Below are 17,998 nucleotides of genomic sequence, written 5' to 3' on the forward strand. Positions count from 1 at the left end.
CATGTTCATTCAACAAAGTAACAATCAACTGCCCTGTTGTGCTTGATAAAATGTGCTGTTTGTGCTTCCTCTTCTGGTAAAGTGGCACCACATCTAAAATAGGTTATCTAGGCACAAGAGGCTCTTTAAAATCCCCCAGTCAGACATTATAGAGGCCATAAACTTGAGGAAAAACATATTTTTAAGTGGAGGGGGACTTTAAAAATACATGCAACGAGCAAGGTGGTTCTAAGACCAGTACACAGAGAGTATGCACTGTACATGGTTTAACAGGCTGGTACTGCTTCCACCATTGAGTCAAGTGGCTGGTCAGTCATTTCGAATCAGATTTAATGATGACTCACACGGCTCCTCAACAGATTTGAATAACTATTCCGTTCGTCACCTCATCCTACTACACAACTGTCCTTCATTCCTGAGCTTCTTTGTGTGACCTGCAGATACACTCCTGATTGCAGCACGTCACAGAGATGGGAAGGAATGAGCTTTTCCTGCCTCTACCACTCATCTGCCAGGCTGACAGTTGACAGACATGCTGTTATCTATCACTCTGTTAAACTGCTGCTGCAACACACTGTCACATCTTCCTGATGGCCGTAAGAAGGCTTGATAATGGCAGTGTCGTTTTGCACACACACATTCACACAGTCAGTCCCATCCATATGGTCTGTATTATGGAACTTGGAGTGTAGCAAATGTGGATTTATGAAGACCAGACATGCTTTTTTTAACTGAACCTACATACAGACAATAACTTTTCCAAATTTTAGGTTTTTCATCTGCGTCTCCCCCCATTGCCCCCAAAGTGTCATATTGACATGCCATATGCAAAAGCTTGACAGGCCTGCAACAGTATTCAAGGGGGGCGGGACTTAGCGAAGGGTCAATTCTCTGTGGGTTTGCCAATACAAGTGACCAAAGTAACTTTGAGCCTTAATAATCTACAAATAAATAAAAAAAACATTGGGAAATGCAACTTTAATGAAAAACTGATCTCTTTCAGATGAAATAGTGATATCTGATTGTTTTGCTAGCAGCATAGTTCTTTATATGGTCTGGATACATGGATTGCCATGAAAGTTTGATATTCATGGTCAATTCGGACAGTTTCACCGTATCCAATACTTCTGTTTATGACCCACTACCTGTAAAACTGCTGATGTTCGGTCCTAGCTGCACTTTATGTTTAGTGCTACTGCAAATGCTGGCATGCAACAAGCTAAACAAAGCTGGTAAACATTATAATTGTTAAACAAAGCACTGTAGCATGGTGACCATGTCAGCAATATATCTATCACAGCCTCACAGAGCCCCATGGCTATAGATTTAGTAAAACCTGATGTAGCAGTTTTACAATCATGCACAATGCCCACTGCTTCCAGGCCTATATATTCTCTGTGGCTCATTGTTTTCCATTTTCTTCCATTATCTTGATCTCTTCATTCATATGCAATCAGTAGTTGTTTTTAAGCATCAACAAAAAACACTTAAAATTGCGTTTTTTCATTAATTTATTACTAAAAGGGAGATCACATGATGGACTTTTCACTCCATATATGACACATAGCATTTGTACTGTCCACCATTAACATAATTAAGTCCAGTCTAAGCTGTTGTTGTCCACCTTTGCATTTCAAAGCAGTTCAAATACTGTCCAATGACTCCTACAATAGCAACAAACTATTGTGTTTAAAGTCTGTTATGTGAAAAGTTATATTAAAGAATATTGAGATCTCTTTTTCATAAACATTTCTTACAGGCACAAACAAATGAGCCAATAATTAATGTTGATGACCAATAAGAGACCAAACTAGTATTTTCCACAATCATTTCATGTGAAATTAGCTCTGTTAATGGGTAACACAGTCATAAATCCATATAGTAGTAAATCTGAAAATGACTGTTAGGTGGGAGCCTGTGGCCTTATCTTGAGGAACTGCTGAATGTCTCTTTGCAGCTCATCGTTGCGTCTCTGGGCCTCGTCTCTGCTGCGCTCTGCATTTCTCAGGCAGATCTCCAGAGCGGCCACACGGTGGCGATCTGCCTCCAGAGCAGACTGGAGCTCTGCTACTGTGGCCTTCAGCTCCTTGTTTTGCTGCTGCAGACTGTAAGAAACAGAGAGACACAGAGGGTTCAGACAAATGTCCCAAAAGCAAGTTAATCTGTTCTGGAAACAGTCAATTGAATTCAATCTACATCACTGCAACAAACAAATGAATCCAGTCCAAAAAGATGTCTGTTACTGTCTAACATTGAGTTTTAAAATTAAATTTCTTAATTAGTTAATTAATGCACCTGTTCTAATCTTGTCCAATCATCTTGTTTCAGTGTCATTTTCTTGATTCTAGTCCAGTGATCTGCTTTGACTCTCATTTCTACAGTATCAACTACTGCCTCGGAAACAAACAAAAAAAATGATTAAATTGAAGGAGAGCATGCTCCTCCTTGGGGTGCAAGAGTGCTATAAATACCCTTGCAATTAAAAGTCTTTAAAGTGGAAACAGATGACTTTTCAACTTTACCCACTAGTGTTTCCAAGGGGTATTATTGCTGGCAATGCTGTTGCAAAGAAGACAACCAGATGTTTTTTTTGTTTTCCTAAGCGACTACTAAGAACACAGTTGAGAGATGTTTGTTTCTTTTGGATCTCTGGGAGGAGGAGGTTTTTCAGGCCTAGGGTGGGGGGATGCCGTCACCTGGCTCTGCCTAAACCAGAGCCAGGTGAGCAGGTAGCGGAACCGATGTTCAGTGGGCTCTAGAGACATTAAGGTAGAGGCTAAGAGACCGACAGGATGTTGACAAAGGAAGATAGAACATAAAAGGAGAGGCCGAGTGAGGCCAGATAAGACTAAATCTCGCATTGGCTTTTATAGAGCTTTGCCGAATAAAAGGCTGAAAGACAGATGCAAGACAGACTAGTTATATTAGTTGCTCATGGCTTTTCTTATAGCTCCCGGTTCTGGAAGTGTGGCTACTGTCCAAAGCAGGAAATAACCATCCCAAGAATCCCAATTTGAACCCTAATCTCGTGGTTTAAGTCCATCGTTTGCCATTTTCCCTACCTGGGGATAGGTGCTGTAAAATATTTAGTTGCGTTCTAGACTATATTGTTCACCTCTAAACTAACAGAACAGAAGTAATGAAGCTGGAAGGCACTACGGTGCTAAGTGAAGAAAAAAGTGAAAAACTTCTACTTTAAAAATCCTCAGGATACACTGAATTAATTTAGAGTAGTTCCTAAAAAGATCAATTTTTATGGCACGTTTCCACAACATGAATAAAACATTAATTTTGTGATAATTCAATATTTTAATATTACCTTAAGCTCCTATCAAAGCACTGTGCACAGTGAGGGTCTGTCTGGTGTGTAGTGAGTTAGTTGTTATTCATCAGCTGAACTCACCTGTCCACAAGCTGCTGGCTGTCTGTCTTCTGCTCAGAGCTGCTGTTGACCTGCTGAACTGAACCGCTCACTGTCAGATTCCTAAGACTTGTTTGATGAGACAGCGCCGGGGCAGGCTGGGAGTTGCTGTCAGGTTTTTGGATACAAGCAGTCGAAGAATCTGTGTTGTCACTTCCTCTTCGGACTGTTAACCTATCCTCTCCCTCCTTGTTACTGATCTGAGAACCCCCAAACAAGGAACCTGAACTCCGGAGGTCCAGCATCTTAAAAATGTCCTCTGAAAACGTGCCACTCTTCTCCTCAGGGCTCTCCTGAATGCGACTCCACCGGTTGAGAGCTTCGGCCTTGGCTGCCATCCCGGTGAGGGGGCAGTTGAAGGTGGGCAGGGTCTGAGTGCGTTTGCGGGGACTCTCCGACCAGTGGTCTGTGGAAGGTGAGAAAGGCTCCTGAAGCGTATTTCGCGGGCTGCAGTTTCCTCTGCCTGGACCTGGACTGTCATTGTCCTCCTCCTCTTCTGGAGACTCAGACAGAGATGCATCACCCATCTGAGACAAACACATAACTGAAGGTTAATGGTTAAATCTTGGAAGGTCACCTAAAATACATATATAATATAATATATACATAACTTTTTTTGCACTGGGCATCATACAAACATCAAAGGACAAGTTTGACATTTCAGAAAAGGCTTATTTGTGTCCCTGCCACAAGTTGAATGAGAATATCAATACCATTAAATGTGATACAGACAGTTGGAGAAATACCTATCCCGGCTGTCTCCAAAGATAATAAAATCTGAACCCTAATTGTTGATTTTCCAGGACCTATGTGCTGGACTACTACTTGGTCAGGAGCACAAACAAGATATAATGTGTTAGCCTAATTAGTGAGTTTAAGGGCTAGCCTAGCTGTTTCCCCTCTTACTAGTCTTTACGCTAAGCTAAGTTAACTGTTTGCTGGCTCCTGCTACATATTTATCAAACACACATGAAAGACATATACAAGGCCTATAATGCAAAAAATAGTTCGTCCAAAGTAATCCAAACTCTTTGCATTTCTTGTTCCCCATTGGTGGAACGCATTACCAGTTCCTACGAGAGCAAGGTGTCCCTCTCTACCTTTAAAAACTCTGTTAGTACTGTGTACTCCTTAAAGAATTGTCACTAGCACTTATTGCTGCACTAATTGCACTATACCTTGATTGTTCCCTGTTATTCCTGTAAGGTGCTTTGGATAAAAGCATCTGCTAAATGACTAAATGTAAATGTTAATAACTGTTGATGCTTCTCATTGCCATTTTAGGATATGTTTTGTGTTATGCCTGTGTAACAGCCAAACATGCCCTAAAAACAGAGCATTCAAAAGACTACAAAGGTTAAATTTGTGGTCAAACCTCTGCAGACTCCCAGCCCACAAAGCTCCGGGGAGTGTTCTTCTGGCTTTCAGCCTTGTTTAAGGGAGGGGAGGGAAGCACGTCTTTGGAGAGAGGAAACAGAGTCTCATGCTGTCTGATCATCACTGTCATCAGCTTCTGGATCTGAGGAGTCGCTGCGAAGAAAAACAAACACAAATGTGAAGAGATTGTGATCAAAATGTCTTCTCTTTGGCTTCTTGTGCAAATCTTGATTTACTTTTTTATTGCACTTTTTTGTTCTTACTTTGTTCAACATGTCGGACTAACATGTGAGGTCTATTTTGTAAAAGACTGTTTTATTGCACTAAATATAGGGTCTAAAAAGAGAAGTATGTAGTCACGTATTACCACATGTAATTGCTTAATAAAATTAGAAGTAACTCATCATTTCGATTTAGGTTGTTTTTCTTTCAGTTGTTAAGCAATACCGTTTTCACAGCCAATACAGTTAAAATCCACACATATCTGCACACATGTTCAGAACACATCAGCAGTGCCTTTTTACCCTTCATCACAGTGATGGGGTCTTCTATCTGAGGTTTGAGCAGGTTGATGCCCATCACTGTCGCCAAGTTCTCCACATTCATCTTATTCACCTTGGAGTGCAGCTGCACTTCAAACAAAAACCTGCAAATCAAAAAGACAAAAGATCAGATACATGTCAGTATGTGTTGGGGTAAAAACTGATCCAAGAACAGCATTTAATTTGACCAGTGTGTTTTTAAGCAGAAGAACTTGAGATCAGGTAGATGAACAGTAAAGTGGACATGCCATTGAACAAATGTCTTTCCAATTATGGGATGTCCTTTCAAACCTCAAAGGCATCATGCTTTTTTCATTATTATTATTATTATTATTATTATTATTATTATTATTATTTCTTATGTCCCATAATGCTTTATGCTCCAGCTGCTACTCACCTGCAGACATAACTGAGAAGGTTGTAGTTTGTTTTGGGGAGAAGAGCAATTTGTGTCTCCAACTTTTCCCAACCCTGAGAGGACACATGAGCGAGATATTAAAGGACACACACACTGGTATGAAACTATCAAATATGACTTGACCTCTCCTGCATGTACACACACACACACACACACACACACACACACACACACATCATGTAGCCTCTTTTAGATAAGCATACCTCTGTGCTGCTGGGGTCCAGATTGTTAGTGCAGTCCAGGAAGTCTTGGTACTGAGTCCATGGCACGACGGGCTCAGGAAGCTCACGTAGGTACAGCTTGAGCAGTGACGCCACCGTGTGTACATCTGTGTCACTGCGGGCAATGACATATTCCATGAGCACCCACTTTAACTTACATTCAAACCATAAAGACCAGGTTATAATGTTATCCGAACGTGAGTTGGTGTTTGTGGAATCCTTTGACCTAGCTTAAATGTATTATTTCATTTTCATTTATCCTTTATTTATTTTCTCGAGGAATCATTGAGGGCAACCCATCATTTGCAATGATATCGAGAGTACAGAGAAAACACAAAACAGAGTACAGAGAAAACATGAAACAGTACAGACAAAACACATGCAAAAACATTATAAACAGTTACAGTGAAAGGCAGAGTTATTGGTTATCATAGTTTTAAACTGGCCCATAGTTATAATTGTGTTGAGTTTGAGTGAATGTTGTAAGATGTTCCCGGTAGATGCAGCAATCACTAGAGCGTGTTGGATAATTCCTATGTGACCAGTTTAATAAAGTGCTGAGGTATGGTGGCATGTCGCCAATCAAGACTTTACAAATGAAAAGGAACCAATGCAAGTCTCGTCTCACAGATAAAGGTGCCCATCCCACCTTGTTGTATAGGATGCAATGATGGGTGGAGTAACTGTCACCAGTGATGAATCGGAGTGCAGAGTGATAAACAGAGTCCAGTGAGGTGAGAGTGGAGGCAGAATCATGTCTATAGATAACATCAGCATAATCCAGAACTGATAAAAAGACAGCTTGAATGATCCGTTTCCTACAGAACAGAGGGACGTTTGTTTTTTTTCTGTATAAGTATCTGCTTTTTTGTTTTAATTTACTTGTAAATATGTCAACATGAAATTTTAATGTGTGTTTTTGATCTAACCAGACACCCAGATATTTGTATTGTGAAACCGTTTCAATGCTGTGACCTGTTAAAGTGGTGATATGTAGACCATTTTCAGCTTCAGATGGGCGTTACAGTTTGTTATAGTGGATGTAATGTTGTTAATGAAAATGGTAAACAGGACAGGACCCAATATTGAACCTTGTGGAACACCCTTTGTTAATGGTAAAAATTCAGAGCGGTTGGATGCGAGAGTCACACATTGCTGTCTGTGGGATAGGTAGTTTATAATATGCTTGTTAACGCGAATATCTAATCATCCAATCACATGGCAGCAACTCAATGCATTCAGGCATGTAGACCTGCTGAAGTTCAAACCAGCATCAGAATGGAGAAGAAAGGAGATTTAAGAGACTTTAAAACGTGGCATGGTTGTTGGCCGGAGTATTTCACAAACTGCTGTTCTACTGGGATTTTCACACACTACCATCTCTAGGGTTTACAGAGAATGGTCCCGAAAAGAGAAAATATCCAGTGAGCCTTAATGCCTTGTTGATACCAGAGGTCAGGGGAGAATGGTCAGACTGGTTGGAGATGATAGAAAGGCAACAGTAACTCAAATAACCACTCGTTACAACCAAGGTATGCAGAAGAGCACCACCAACTGCGTGATGCTATCTTGTCAATATGGACCAAAATCTCCAGCATCTTGTCGAAGAATTAAGACAGCTCTGAAGGCAAAAGGGTCCAACATGGTACTAGCAAGGTGTACTTATTTTAGTGGCCGGTGATTGTGGGTCCCATATTGTAAAAGGTGAAACAAGAAGGGAGGTCTATGCGCTATAAAAATACTGTATATCATCAATTCACAGAGAGATGCGCATAGCTTATTGAGAAACTGTGCCTTTAAATGAGTTGCCAAGACTTCTGAGTTAAGGTTGTAATGTCATATATATATATACAAGTACAAAGTGCAGCTACAGTGTTGCTACAGTCATTCTCAGGCTGCAATGATGATGCAAAGACGCCAAGAGCAAAGATGTGCAAAACCCTGAAACATTGACCATTCAGAGCAGACTGGGCATTTTCAGCAGGAGGGCTTAAAGAAACAGATGCTAAAACAAAGCATTTCAGACAGAGGATGAATACACAATTAAATGATTTGCAAATACTTTGCAACCATTTTATACAGTCTATGTTTGCAACCTACATTGAATTTAATAAAGTGCAAAGAATATGCATATTTAAACATTTTGTTTTACACTTTTTGGGAATCAGGGCTGTATTTATGGGCTTTAAGTGTTAACTCAAAGAGGTTTTTCCATCTTGACTTTACTCATATAGCATTTGCATGGGGTCGTAACATAAACACAGTCTTTATCAAGTTCAAGGATTTGGCTGTTCTTGGTTATTTTGGGCCTCTGGGCCTACTTTTGTATATTTAGACTTTGCAGCAGGCCAGGATTCAGTGTCTCTGTCAAGAATACAATTCAAGGGAATAGTTCTACAGCATGTGTTCTTTGTTTTATATTGGCCTGAAAACTGACGCATTGTTTAGTAGCCCTCGCTGGCTACTCCTTGACTCTGCTTACACTAGAATACAGACAAACAAGTGAAGTTAAATGGATGTTTTAATCAACAGTGCTCTGTCAGAGGAGCTTATGATGTTGAGTAATACAGGCTTCCTCCTGTGTTTCTGCCAGAACAGGATGTGGTATTGCCTTCAGCTCTGAGCAGACAGAAATGTATCAGACGCTCTGCATATCTCTCATCTCTCCTTGCTTTCTCAGAAGAAAAAAAAAAAGCTGATGTTCATTGATTGAGGTTAGGTCTTTTTCTCCTTATATAGCTGTGACCTTATTAAGCCCACACATGTACCAACCAGGTTTAAAGAGGACATATTGTGCTCATTTTCAGGTTCATATTTGTATTTTGGGTTTGGGTTTGGTATGTCCTGTGGATTGCCTAACCAGAATATCCCTATTTTAAATACATTTTATGACACAAATTATGCATAATAACAGTATGACTGAAGCATGCTTGTGTGGAATCAGTGGCTAAATAATAATATTAACTTAATATTGCGGAAGAAATTCGGACTTATTTTTACTGAATGGTGCATATGGCTCTAGTAATATGATTCTCTCCAACAGAGCGAACGGTGATTATTTTACCTGGGGAAGGAGGGCCTTTCTCCTGCGTCAAAGGCGTCTCTGAACTGTTTGACAGCGTTGTCCTGACCCGGGAGGCGGAAGATGCCCTCCTCATTCAGGCCGTGTTCTTTGATGAACTCCACACACTTCTGCACCAGGATTGGCACCATATGAGGCCCAAACCGTTGCTCATATGTTATTGTATCCTTAAGACTCTTTCCAAACACTGCAGACAGCCAAAGAAGTAAGACATGACATCTTGGACCACAGCGTGTAATCAGAAAACATTTTACACATTCTAATAAGTACCATTTTCCCCTATTTATATGGTCTTCATAGTAATTGTAGGGTGGTGTCTGTGCTTTAAACCCATTATTTGTTGGAGTAAAAATATCTTGTTATGTTTAATTCAAAGTAGTAGGTCAACATTTTAAAAGATAGCTTATTATAGCTGGTTAGCTGATTAAAGTAGCTTAGGATAATGCCTTGAAACAGCTAGCCTGGCTCCGTCCAAAGTTAACAACAACGAAAAACTACCAGCACTGTCAGCATTGTCTAAAGTGACAGTAATTAAAACATCATATCTTGTTTGTTTAAGCAAAAACAAAAATTAAAGACATGTTATAGTTTTACACAGAGTCATGTGCCAGACAGTGAGCCCTCTTCTTTTTATCCTGAGCTTAGCTACCTAGCATCTGGCTTTAGAGGTGCTATGAGGCAGATATGTTTTGGATTTTTTATATTTAAATAGAGCCACACTAGCTGTTTTTCATGTCCAGTCTTAAACTAAGCTAAGCTAACTGCAGCTAGCTCCTGCCCTCGCTGTCTCCAGCCTGAATACCAGACTGGACTATGGTGGATCCAGCTACATATTTAGTGTAGGCCTACTGATATGAAAGTGGTACTCCGTGTAACCAGAGGTTTGCCGGTTCGAATCCCAGGACTGACATGTCAAGGACTGAAGTGCCCTTGAGCATCTAACAGCTCACTGCTTCTAAGCATGGTTTGTTCCCATGGATGTTTCAGGTGGGTTGAATACAGAAGACATCCACTGCTCACTGTATCGGTGTGTGTGCAAAACTAATCTTAATTATAATTATAAAAAGGGAAGAAATGTACTTCATAAAATGTCCAACTATCCCTAGAATATTTATAGATACATAACCTAATTTTCCATAACAACACAAGGTTTTACTGAACCTCCACTTGTTGGTACGCCGATGACCCTGCGCAGAGTGCGGACCCACTCCTCCATATCAGTCTGTGAGTTTGCCATTAACACATAGGGACATCGCTCTCTGTCTCCAGTTGTACCTGTGAAATGATGGGTATACGAATACGAAAACTTTATTATCCACTGAGTGGAAATTCCTCTTTGGTTTCACCATAGACATGTCTCAAAACAACCAGTATTGAAAGGCATCTTAGTAGGAAAGAACGCCTGTTACATCATGCTGACAGATACCAGAAAGGGACATGCGACCCAAGTTGGAAATAATGATGCTAATAGTAATAGTTGGCATACATGAAATACGTTTTTTTCTGTAATATAAGAAGTAGAGAAAGATGACACAAGGCAATGAATGGAGGCCCCACCATACACAGAACTAATGCCACACACCAAACTGTCTTTAGTCAGTTTTGTTCCCTTTTAAGGTTCGATTAAATGCTTACGTGGTATGATCTCAAAGAGGTACTTCCCAGGGTCATCTGAGTTCGGAGGGAGTTCATTAACTTTACTGAACCGTAGCTGGATGACTCCCTGTAGACAAAACAATCACAAGCACAAACAAACAGAAAAGGCATATTTGTTGAATTTCCAAACTTAAAGTCAAGAACCAATCATTGGTATTTAAACTCCTGTTTACATTCATAGACTAAAATATGCTACAAATATTATTAACTGTTCACTACAGAGTTGTCAGAGTCCATGGTCGATGTAGTTGAGAAAAGGCCTCAACAGATATTTACAGTGCTACTAGCACTAGCGTTAGCTTTCAAGAAGTGGAAACACACTGAGAAAGGGTCAAAGTTCTGAAAGATGAAAACATGAGGAACACACAAAAACAAGTTTTAACTTTTAAAATGCACACAGTGCCATTGTTTCGCCTCTACTGGCACCATGGTAGTGACTTGTCAATCATTAGGTCGGCACATACTTAAAGCATACACTCATTTAATGTCTATTCTACTTGAATGAGTCCATAGTTTATGAAATTAATTCCATGCTAAGACTTGAATTTAACAATTGAAACCATAAACTCATTACTCATTACTCATTACAATACTCAAACTCAAATCAATTGACAAGAGTCATTTTTCATGGACTTTTATACAATTGGACTTATTTTTGGCCATTAGAAAAAATGCAGGTAAACTTGGTCTACTTATGTCCTATGAGTTCAGTGTTTACATTGCAGCACAGGCTTTTACAGTACAGTATAGTATCTATACCAGTTCACTATGTGTGTAGAACACTTCCTCTATCTCAACCCACAGTCCTACTCCTGAATTTCTGTTTTAAAGCCAAGGCTAAAAATGGAAATGTCTCTTTAAATTTGACCATGCTCCCTGCATAGATGACTATAGTGTAATATTTTCTCCAGTTCCTTTCTTGAAGTATGTTCACACTTTGTGTAACATGTAAGAACAGAATGCACAAGTTGTGTCTGACAGATGATAACATAAATACATAAATAATTTAAAGACTGTGGGTCTTGACAGTATGTTCGGCTGTATGTTTTCTGGTATTAACCAGTGGATCAGATAAATGTGTAATCAAAAAGACTTTCAATGGCCTCTGTTGTGAAGCTTGTTCTGTTTACAGGAAGTGTGCAAATTTAGCCACAAAGCTAGAGTGTTTGCGAAATTGATTAGAAGTGATAAAGGACATCTTTCTTATCAAACTATGAATATTAATCTACAGACATTCAACATGTTAAATACAAAATGTTAACTTTAGATTTTTAAAGGTAGTTACATCACACTGGTATGGTTATATTACTTAACATGACTGAATGTAAAGAAGTAACAGAGACAGATACGGTATTAATGACAGGCCGGTCCTAACAATTGTTTTTGCATAGCATAAATCCAAAGATTAGTATGGAACAAAAAAATCACATAAATTCCCATTGTCTCACCTGGACTGTGGTCTCTTTGTCATCTTTGTGGTAGGTCAGAGTGCTTCCTCTCAGCACAAAGTAGCGCTGCTGCCAGTTCTTTACCAAAGACCTCTGCTGTTTCTTGAGCCAGCCGGCCTTTAGCGGCCTCTCCATGGATTTGGTGGAGCGTGGCGACCCCGGGCTGGAGCCTCCCTCTCCGGGTATCACACTCCTGGATCGTGCTGCCAAACACCACAACAAAGCTGTTGGTAAAAGTGTCATGAACAACGAACTTGAGATTGCTGTGTCACAGCCGGAGCTGCGAAAGATTACCAAAACATCAGTGCAGAGCACTTCCTCATTGTGATATGAAAATGCATCGGCCTATCAAGTTTGAGAGACCGGCTCACTGTAGCCTATTTTTGCTCCCCACCTTTACAGTCTCAGGCTGAAAGGAAACTGTTGGTCAGAGCTGACCAGCTTCCTGTGGAAGGTGAACAAATGCAGCTGTGATTGTTCGACAGAAATAACACAGTGGTCTGCAAGAGACCAGGCGTCAAACAATAAGACAGAAAGATCAGATATTAAGTCCTGTGTGGACTTAACTTGAACTGAAACTAAGACAAAATCTGATTTTAAGAATGTCACCCTTGACATTTTTGTCACCTCTGACTTTTGAGATTTTGTGAGGCAATGATGTCATGGTTTAATGGGGTGATGAAAGAACAGAGACGGAGGTCTACGTGGCCAGAGAAGACAGAGTCATATGGAGACGGTCTGTGTGCCACACAGGACTGTGGACCTTCAAGATAGCTGGATTGAGATTGAGCCCACTGCTCTGTTGTTCTTAAATTCACCGTGTCTTGTTAAGTAAGATGATAGAGGAGAAGAGAAGAAGCAGGGCCACACCGGGGTAAACAGGAAGCTGCCACATCATCGCCGGAGGGCTGCTGACACTTTGAAGGTCCCATCTAGAGGTTTCAGAGACCTTTGGTCTAATTTTAATAGTATCACCCTCCCCTGATTAGTGGAAAGTTAAAGTGCTATTGAGGAACCCTGAGCCCACACACAGAGGTCGATGTCACACCACACCCTGAGCCGACAAACACACAGCTCGTTTGAACTGGCCTCATGATGAAACTACAGTCCCACAGTAACACAAAGACATTTTCAGCATCAAAAGGAATTCACGTCAATTGCAAGACTTTCAAAATGGGTACAGAGAAGAGTGATAGTCAGAGTTTTCCACTGACTGCATGAAGGACTACAACTAAAGACATTTTGTCTTGTCATCAGGTTTCATGTTTTAATATACCTCTGGTGACATGACTCCCCAAGACCTGAATTTCCATGATCGCATGCAATAAAAGTGATAATAGGATCAAGATTGGCATGCACTTACTATTGGATCATGATCTGGCAGCACTCAGCAGGCAGGGTGAAATGATTATTCAAAAGACAATTAAGATAGAGCCATAGTTCAACCATATGGAAAATATATTTCTATGACGCCATGTCTGCAATGCATTATACACCGTTCACCCATAAAGTTGGAATAATTTGTTTCAGACACAATCCTCTGTTAATTATGGTTTTAATTTTCATTGTGCTATGTTTGGAAGAGATTGATTCATGAAGTGTTGAGAAGATATACACTCTATCTGTCAAGAATCAATCACATTGTCACAATCATTTCATGGAAAGAGGTAAAAAGTATTTTATTCCAACTTAATGTGCGACTGTAATTGTTGGTCACTTTAGCACATTGTTTTGGCGAGGATCATAGTGTATTGGTATTCACATGTCATACATTACAATATTTTGCATTAAAATAACTTATAATCACGTGCCTTGGTTATAGGATTGGTGTAGGGGGTTAGACTAACTCTATAACACATTAAAAGTGTGTTTATTATGCATTATAGACATGAGCATGTGTCAGTGTGTCAGGGCATGTGTCAGACCAGCAGTTATAAAGTATTATGATCTTTGATCTTGTGTCCTTTTAATTAATTATAAAATGCTTTATAAAATTGTACAATTATTGCTATAAATTGTTACAAATATTGTACAATCATAATTATACAGTGCTATAAGTAGTACATTAGTATTAGTACATTAGTAACACATTTGAAGTATTTTCATAATGCATTATAGACACAAGCTTCATAGAAAGTGTTGCCATACATCTATTTGCTTTTCTTGCAGAGAATTATGTGGAGTGGACCAATACTAGTCGGCTGTTGTGTAGCTTAGCATAAAGACTGGGAGCAGAGGGAAACAACTAGCCTGGCTCTGTATAATGGAAACAAAACTCCACCTGCCTACCTCTTTCCCACTGATACATGTACATATATCAAGATAAGAACACATATTTTTCCTCTTACCTGTATGTTTATCAGTCTAGATGGTTTTGGTGTGAGCTGCGTGAGTGTTGAATATATTAGCATTTCGCTTGTGGCACCAAAAAAATCGAGATTGATAAATAGCACTGCCGAAAAGCAGGGAAATGTGTATTTTTGACGCTTAACTGTTCCATACAGCTGCTGGATACGACTTAATTTTTCATGTACAGGCCTGTGAGTGGAATCAACCTTCTCATATAAATCTCAACAAGAAAGCAAATAAGCGTATATGTGAAACAGCAGATGAGTGGAGTTTTCTGCTTCAGGAAGAGTCACTTAAATCAGCATTCACTGCTGTACTCTGACAGGTTTCTGGTTGTCCTTCCAAATCTTTATGAAGGCCAGATGCAGTATGACTGTACACACATATCATTTACACACTATCAAATATGACTTGGCCTCTCCTGCATGTACACACACACACACACACACACACTATATATATGTAGGCACAGTTACATGCAGGTAGCTACAAAGCCAAAATTCAGCAGAAACTGAGCTCTTGCATCAGTTTCCTGCCATCAACCTGCGTCACTGCAGTTACATTGTATAAAATCTGTCACGGTCATGGTCCATTTAACATCAAGGTAGAAGAATCATGAGGAGGTCACCAGCAGGAAGTTATGCTTTCATACTAAAGTATGATAGTAATACCAGCTGATATTCAGTCAATATGAAGCAGATAAAAATACAGAAACTGCAGTAACTTCCTTCCACAGTGCTGAACATTCAGTACCACTGATTGTGAAGATGATTAGAGTAAAAGTGATGCACGTTATGAACAATAGCAGGACTGTACTGTAGAGGAATTATCCAGTCCCTGCTTGTGTGCAAACCTCTTTTCTTTGAATGTTGCAACTGTTGTGCCATCTGAGCCAGAGAGGAAACAAGACATGCCACTGCACTGATTCCACCCTATGCAAACAGTGTGGTGTTAGTAAGTCTAGACTGTTTTAAAATACACGTCCGCACATAGTTTTGCGTGCACAGTTTGCCAACAGCTTATTGCAATACTGTTACATTTAGGTGACTTAAGAAAATCATACACTTTAAAATGTCTTGTATTAACCTAAAAACATTTATTCTATATTAGATGGCAGAGATTTATATAAGGACAAATGGTCCAATAACATAGTGGTTATCATCAAGCAACCATCAACACGCTCAAAAACCCAAACAAATTCAGTTACTTATTATTATCAGATTTTTTCCCCCCACTATTCACTTTAGCAATATGATGGTACCACAAATATGCTGCATAAACCATGAATTCATATGCAAAAAAATCTTGAAATAAGTAGAAACACTTTCACATCTTTTGCTATGTGGATATTTACATTTTTAAGATCTCTGGTATGATCAAAAAAGAGGAACAGTTAAAGCAACAGTTAAATGTCCAAAGTGTAAAGTCTGAAATGTGACGTGTGAAAGTGCTGCATCCTCACTGCTGACAGTGAACGCAGCACGGCCAGTGCCTTACCTATGCGAGCTGTCTCAGCCTTGAAGGTGCTGAAGTCCCAGTTGCGAGGTAGTTTCAGAGACATTATCCTTAACTCATACCACAGGTCAGCATTTCATTCACACAGCCCACCAGAGAACATACACACACAAATCGATACACACTCAAACACACACTCAACACAAAGTGGAGATATCGCAGATCACACTTCCTACTTCCTGTGTGTTAATCTTTCTTCTTCTCTTTTTCAGCCCTGCTAAACGCGTCCCCTCATGTTGCCCTTACTTCCATGTTCATACTTGTTGTGATAAAGGTCTGTATAAATGCCTTCCAGGCTGATTCACTAACAGGCGCAGGGCTCCAGGGCTTCATGTAACACTAGTGGGGACTTTTCAAATGACTAATGTTCACTAGTGTTAAAAAAAAACCCACAGTGTCTCTTAAAGGAAATGGTTTTCACCTCATGGTTTGACTCCTTCAGTATCACTTCACAGCTCAGGCTGCTAACAGACTGCAGCAGAGCCAGTGTTTGTAAAGATGCTTCATCTGCTGACTCCTGAATACACTGGTGTCATTATCCATCCTACTGCATCACTACTGCATTATGTTTACACCTTACACCCTTTATCTCAATTTTTCTAAAAAGCAGTAATATGAATTCCATGTTTTTAGCTGTGAAAAGAGAGCCATCTTCTTTTTTATGATAAATAATTGATCACAGTCATGATCAGGAAATCATTTTTGCACTTCCTTTTTCCATGGACATGTGACAATGACAAGGCCATAATAAGAGGGCTCAAAGTGAACTCATTTTGTTTCCATATTAAGGCAAAAATTCATTCAGGATTTTTTTTTATTATTATTGTTATTATCAAGGTTAAACTAACTTGAAATTTCCTTCTTTAAAACCAGTTTAAGTATTCTTTCTTTTTTTGGTAAAATGGTAAAAAAAAAAAAAATGTATTTGTTACCATATGGTGCATTTATGCAAATATATATATTTTTTTTACTTTTCTGACTTTTGATTATTTTTCCATTTCAGATATTTTGTACCGTATTATCTGGATGATAAAAGTCACAAGTTGAAATAAGAAGGAATTGTGATATTTTAAGGGAGTCCGCTTTTGTGCACATTTCTACATAATAAGCCTTCAAGTCAAGTTGCCTGCTGCTAATGCATGGAGAACCAGGTGAAATTGGGTCAGAATGAATTATGTGATATATACGTATGTTTAAAAACATCTTGATGAAAACTAAATTCTTGAAATGAAAGTGAATAAATATTATTAGATAAAATCAAATTGGAACATTTAGATTCTGTAGGTGCAATGTTGCCATGTGGCAAAAAAATAATAATAATAAAATAAAAATATATATATATATATCCACAATTCAAGCAGTTTCGGTTAATAAAAGCACATTTTATCATGTTTAATTAATAATTCAAAAAAGGGGTTAAAGAAATAAACCACTATTATTATATAAAACTGGTCATTAGGCGTCAGGCAATGGACTTGATATCTATTTTAAAATGGGGAAGAAGACCAAGAGGGAAGAAACCAGTCACACGCAGCACAATACTTTTTTTTGACACCTTTAATTTTTGTTTGAACCAAGGCAAAGCACATTGTAGCATCAAAGAGTACAACAACTCAACACAAACCATTGCACAGTTTCAGAATAATATAGTGAAATCAAACAGCTTTATAGGAGAATCTATAAGCACTAAATAAAATGTCCACAAAGGGGGAGCCTACAGCATGTGGGACACTCACAACTCCCATACATTCCTTTAGAGGGTCCTGGCTGGGCAGGATTCACAACGGCAAAGTGGCACTGTGTTGACTCAAAATGGCACAGAGGTGTTTCCTGGGTGCCGTGGAAATAAAAAAAACAATCTTTTTTTTTAGTGGTGTGTTTATCCCTTATATTGTGAGTAAATCTTTAGGGGTACTGGAATGTATCAAACAGCAAAGGGTCAAACCTTCCTGCTCAGATGCAGCATCAG

The 17,998-nt window shown here is 39.3% G+C and overlaps 1 protein-coding gene across 1 annotated transcript; it reads right to left on the bottom strand.

Moving 5' to 3' along the window:
- Positions 1–1,498: 1,498 nt before the first annotated feature.
- arhgap25 (Rho GTPase activating protein 25) lies at positions 1,499–16,205 on the bottom strand. The gene is made up of 11 exons (XM_059337406.1): positions 16,012–16,205; positions 12,166–12,368; positions 10,697–10,784; positions 10,223–10,336; positions 9,044–9,248; positions 5,962–6,094; positions 5,738–5,811; positions 5,323–5,444; positions 4,797–4,951; positions 3,404–3,948; positions 1,499–2,105 (listed from the first exon to the last, which is right to left on the bottom strand). Exons 1-11 carry the CDS (start codon positions 16,073–16,075, stop codon positions 1,904–1,906), a joined length of 1,905 nt encoding a protein of 634 aa, XP_059193389.1. The 5' UTR covers positions 16,076–16,205; the 3' UTR covers positions 1,499–1,903.
- Positions 16,206–17,998: the final 1,793 nt, after the last annotated feature.

This window comes from Centropristis striata, chromosome 7 (genome assembly GCF_030273125.1).
Source record: "Centropristis striata isolate RG_2023a ecotype Rhode Island chromosome 7, C.striata_1.0, whole genome shotgun sequence".
In the NCBI taxonomy this organism is placed as follows: Eukaryota; Metazoa; Chordata; class Actinopteri; order Perciformes; family Serranidae; genus Centropristis; species Centropristis striata.

Coding starts and splice junctions, on each gene's coding strand:
- arhgap25 (XM_059337406.1), bottom strand. CDS start 16,075: ATGTCTCTGAAACTACCTCGCAACTGGGACTTCAGCACCTTCAAGGCT. Junction 12,369..16,011: donor GGCTGAGACAGCTCGCATAG/GTAAGGCACTGG, acceptor GGTGTTTGGCAG/CACGATCCAGGAGTGTGATA. Junction 9,249..10,222: donor CGGCGTACCAACAAGTGGAG/GTTCAGTAAAAC, acceptor GGCTGTCTGCAG/TGTTTGGAAAGAGTCTTAAG.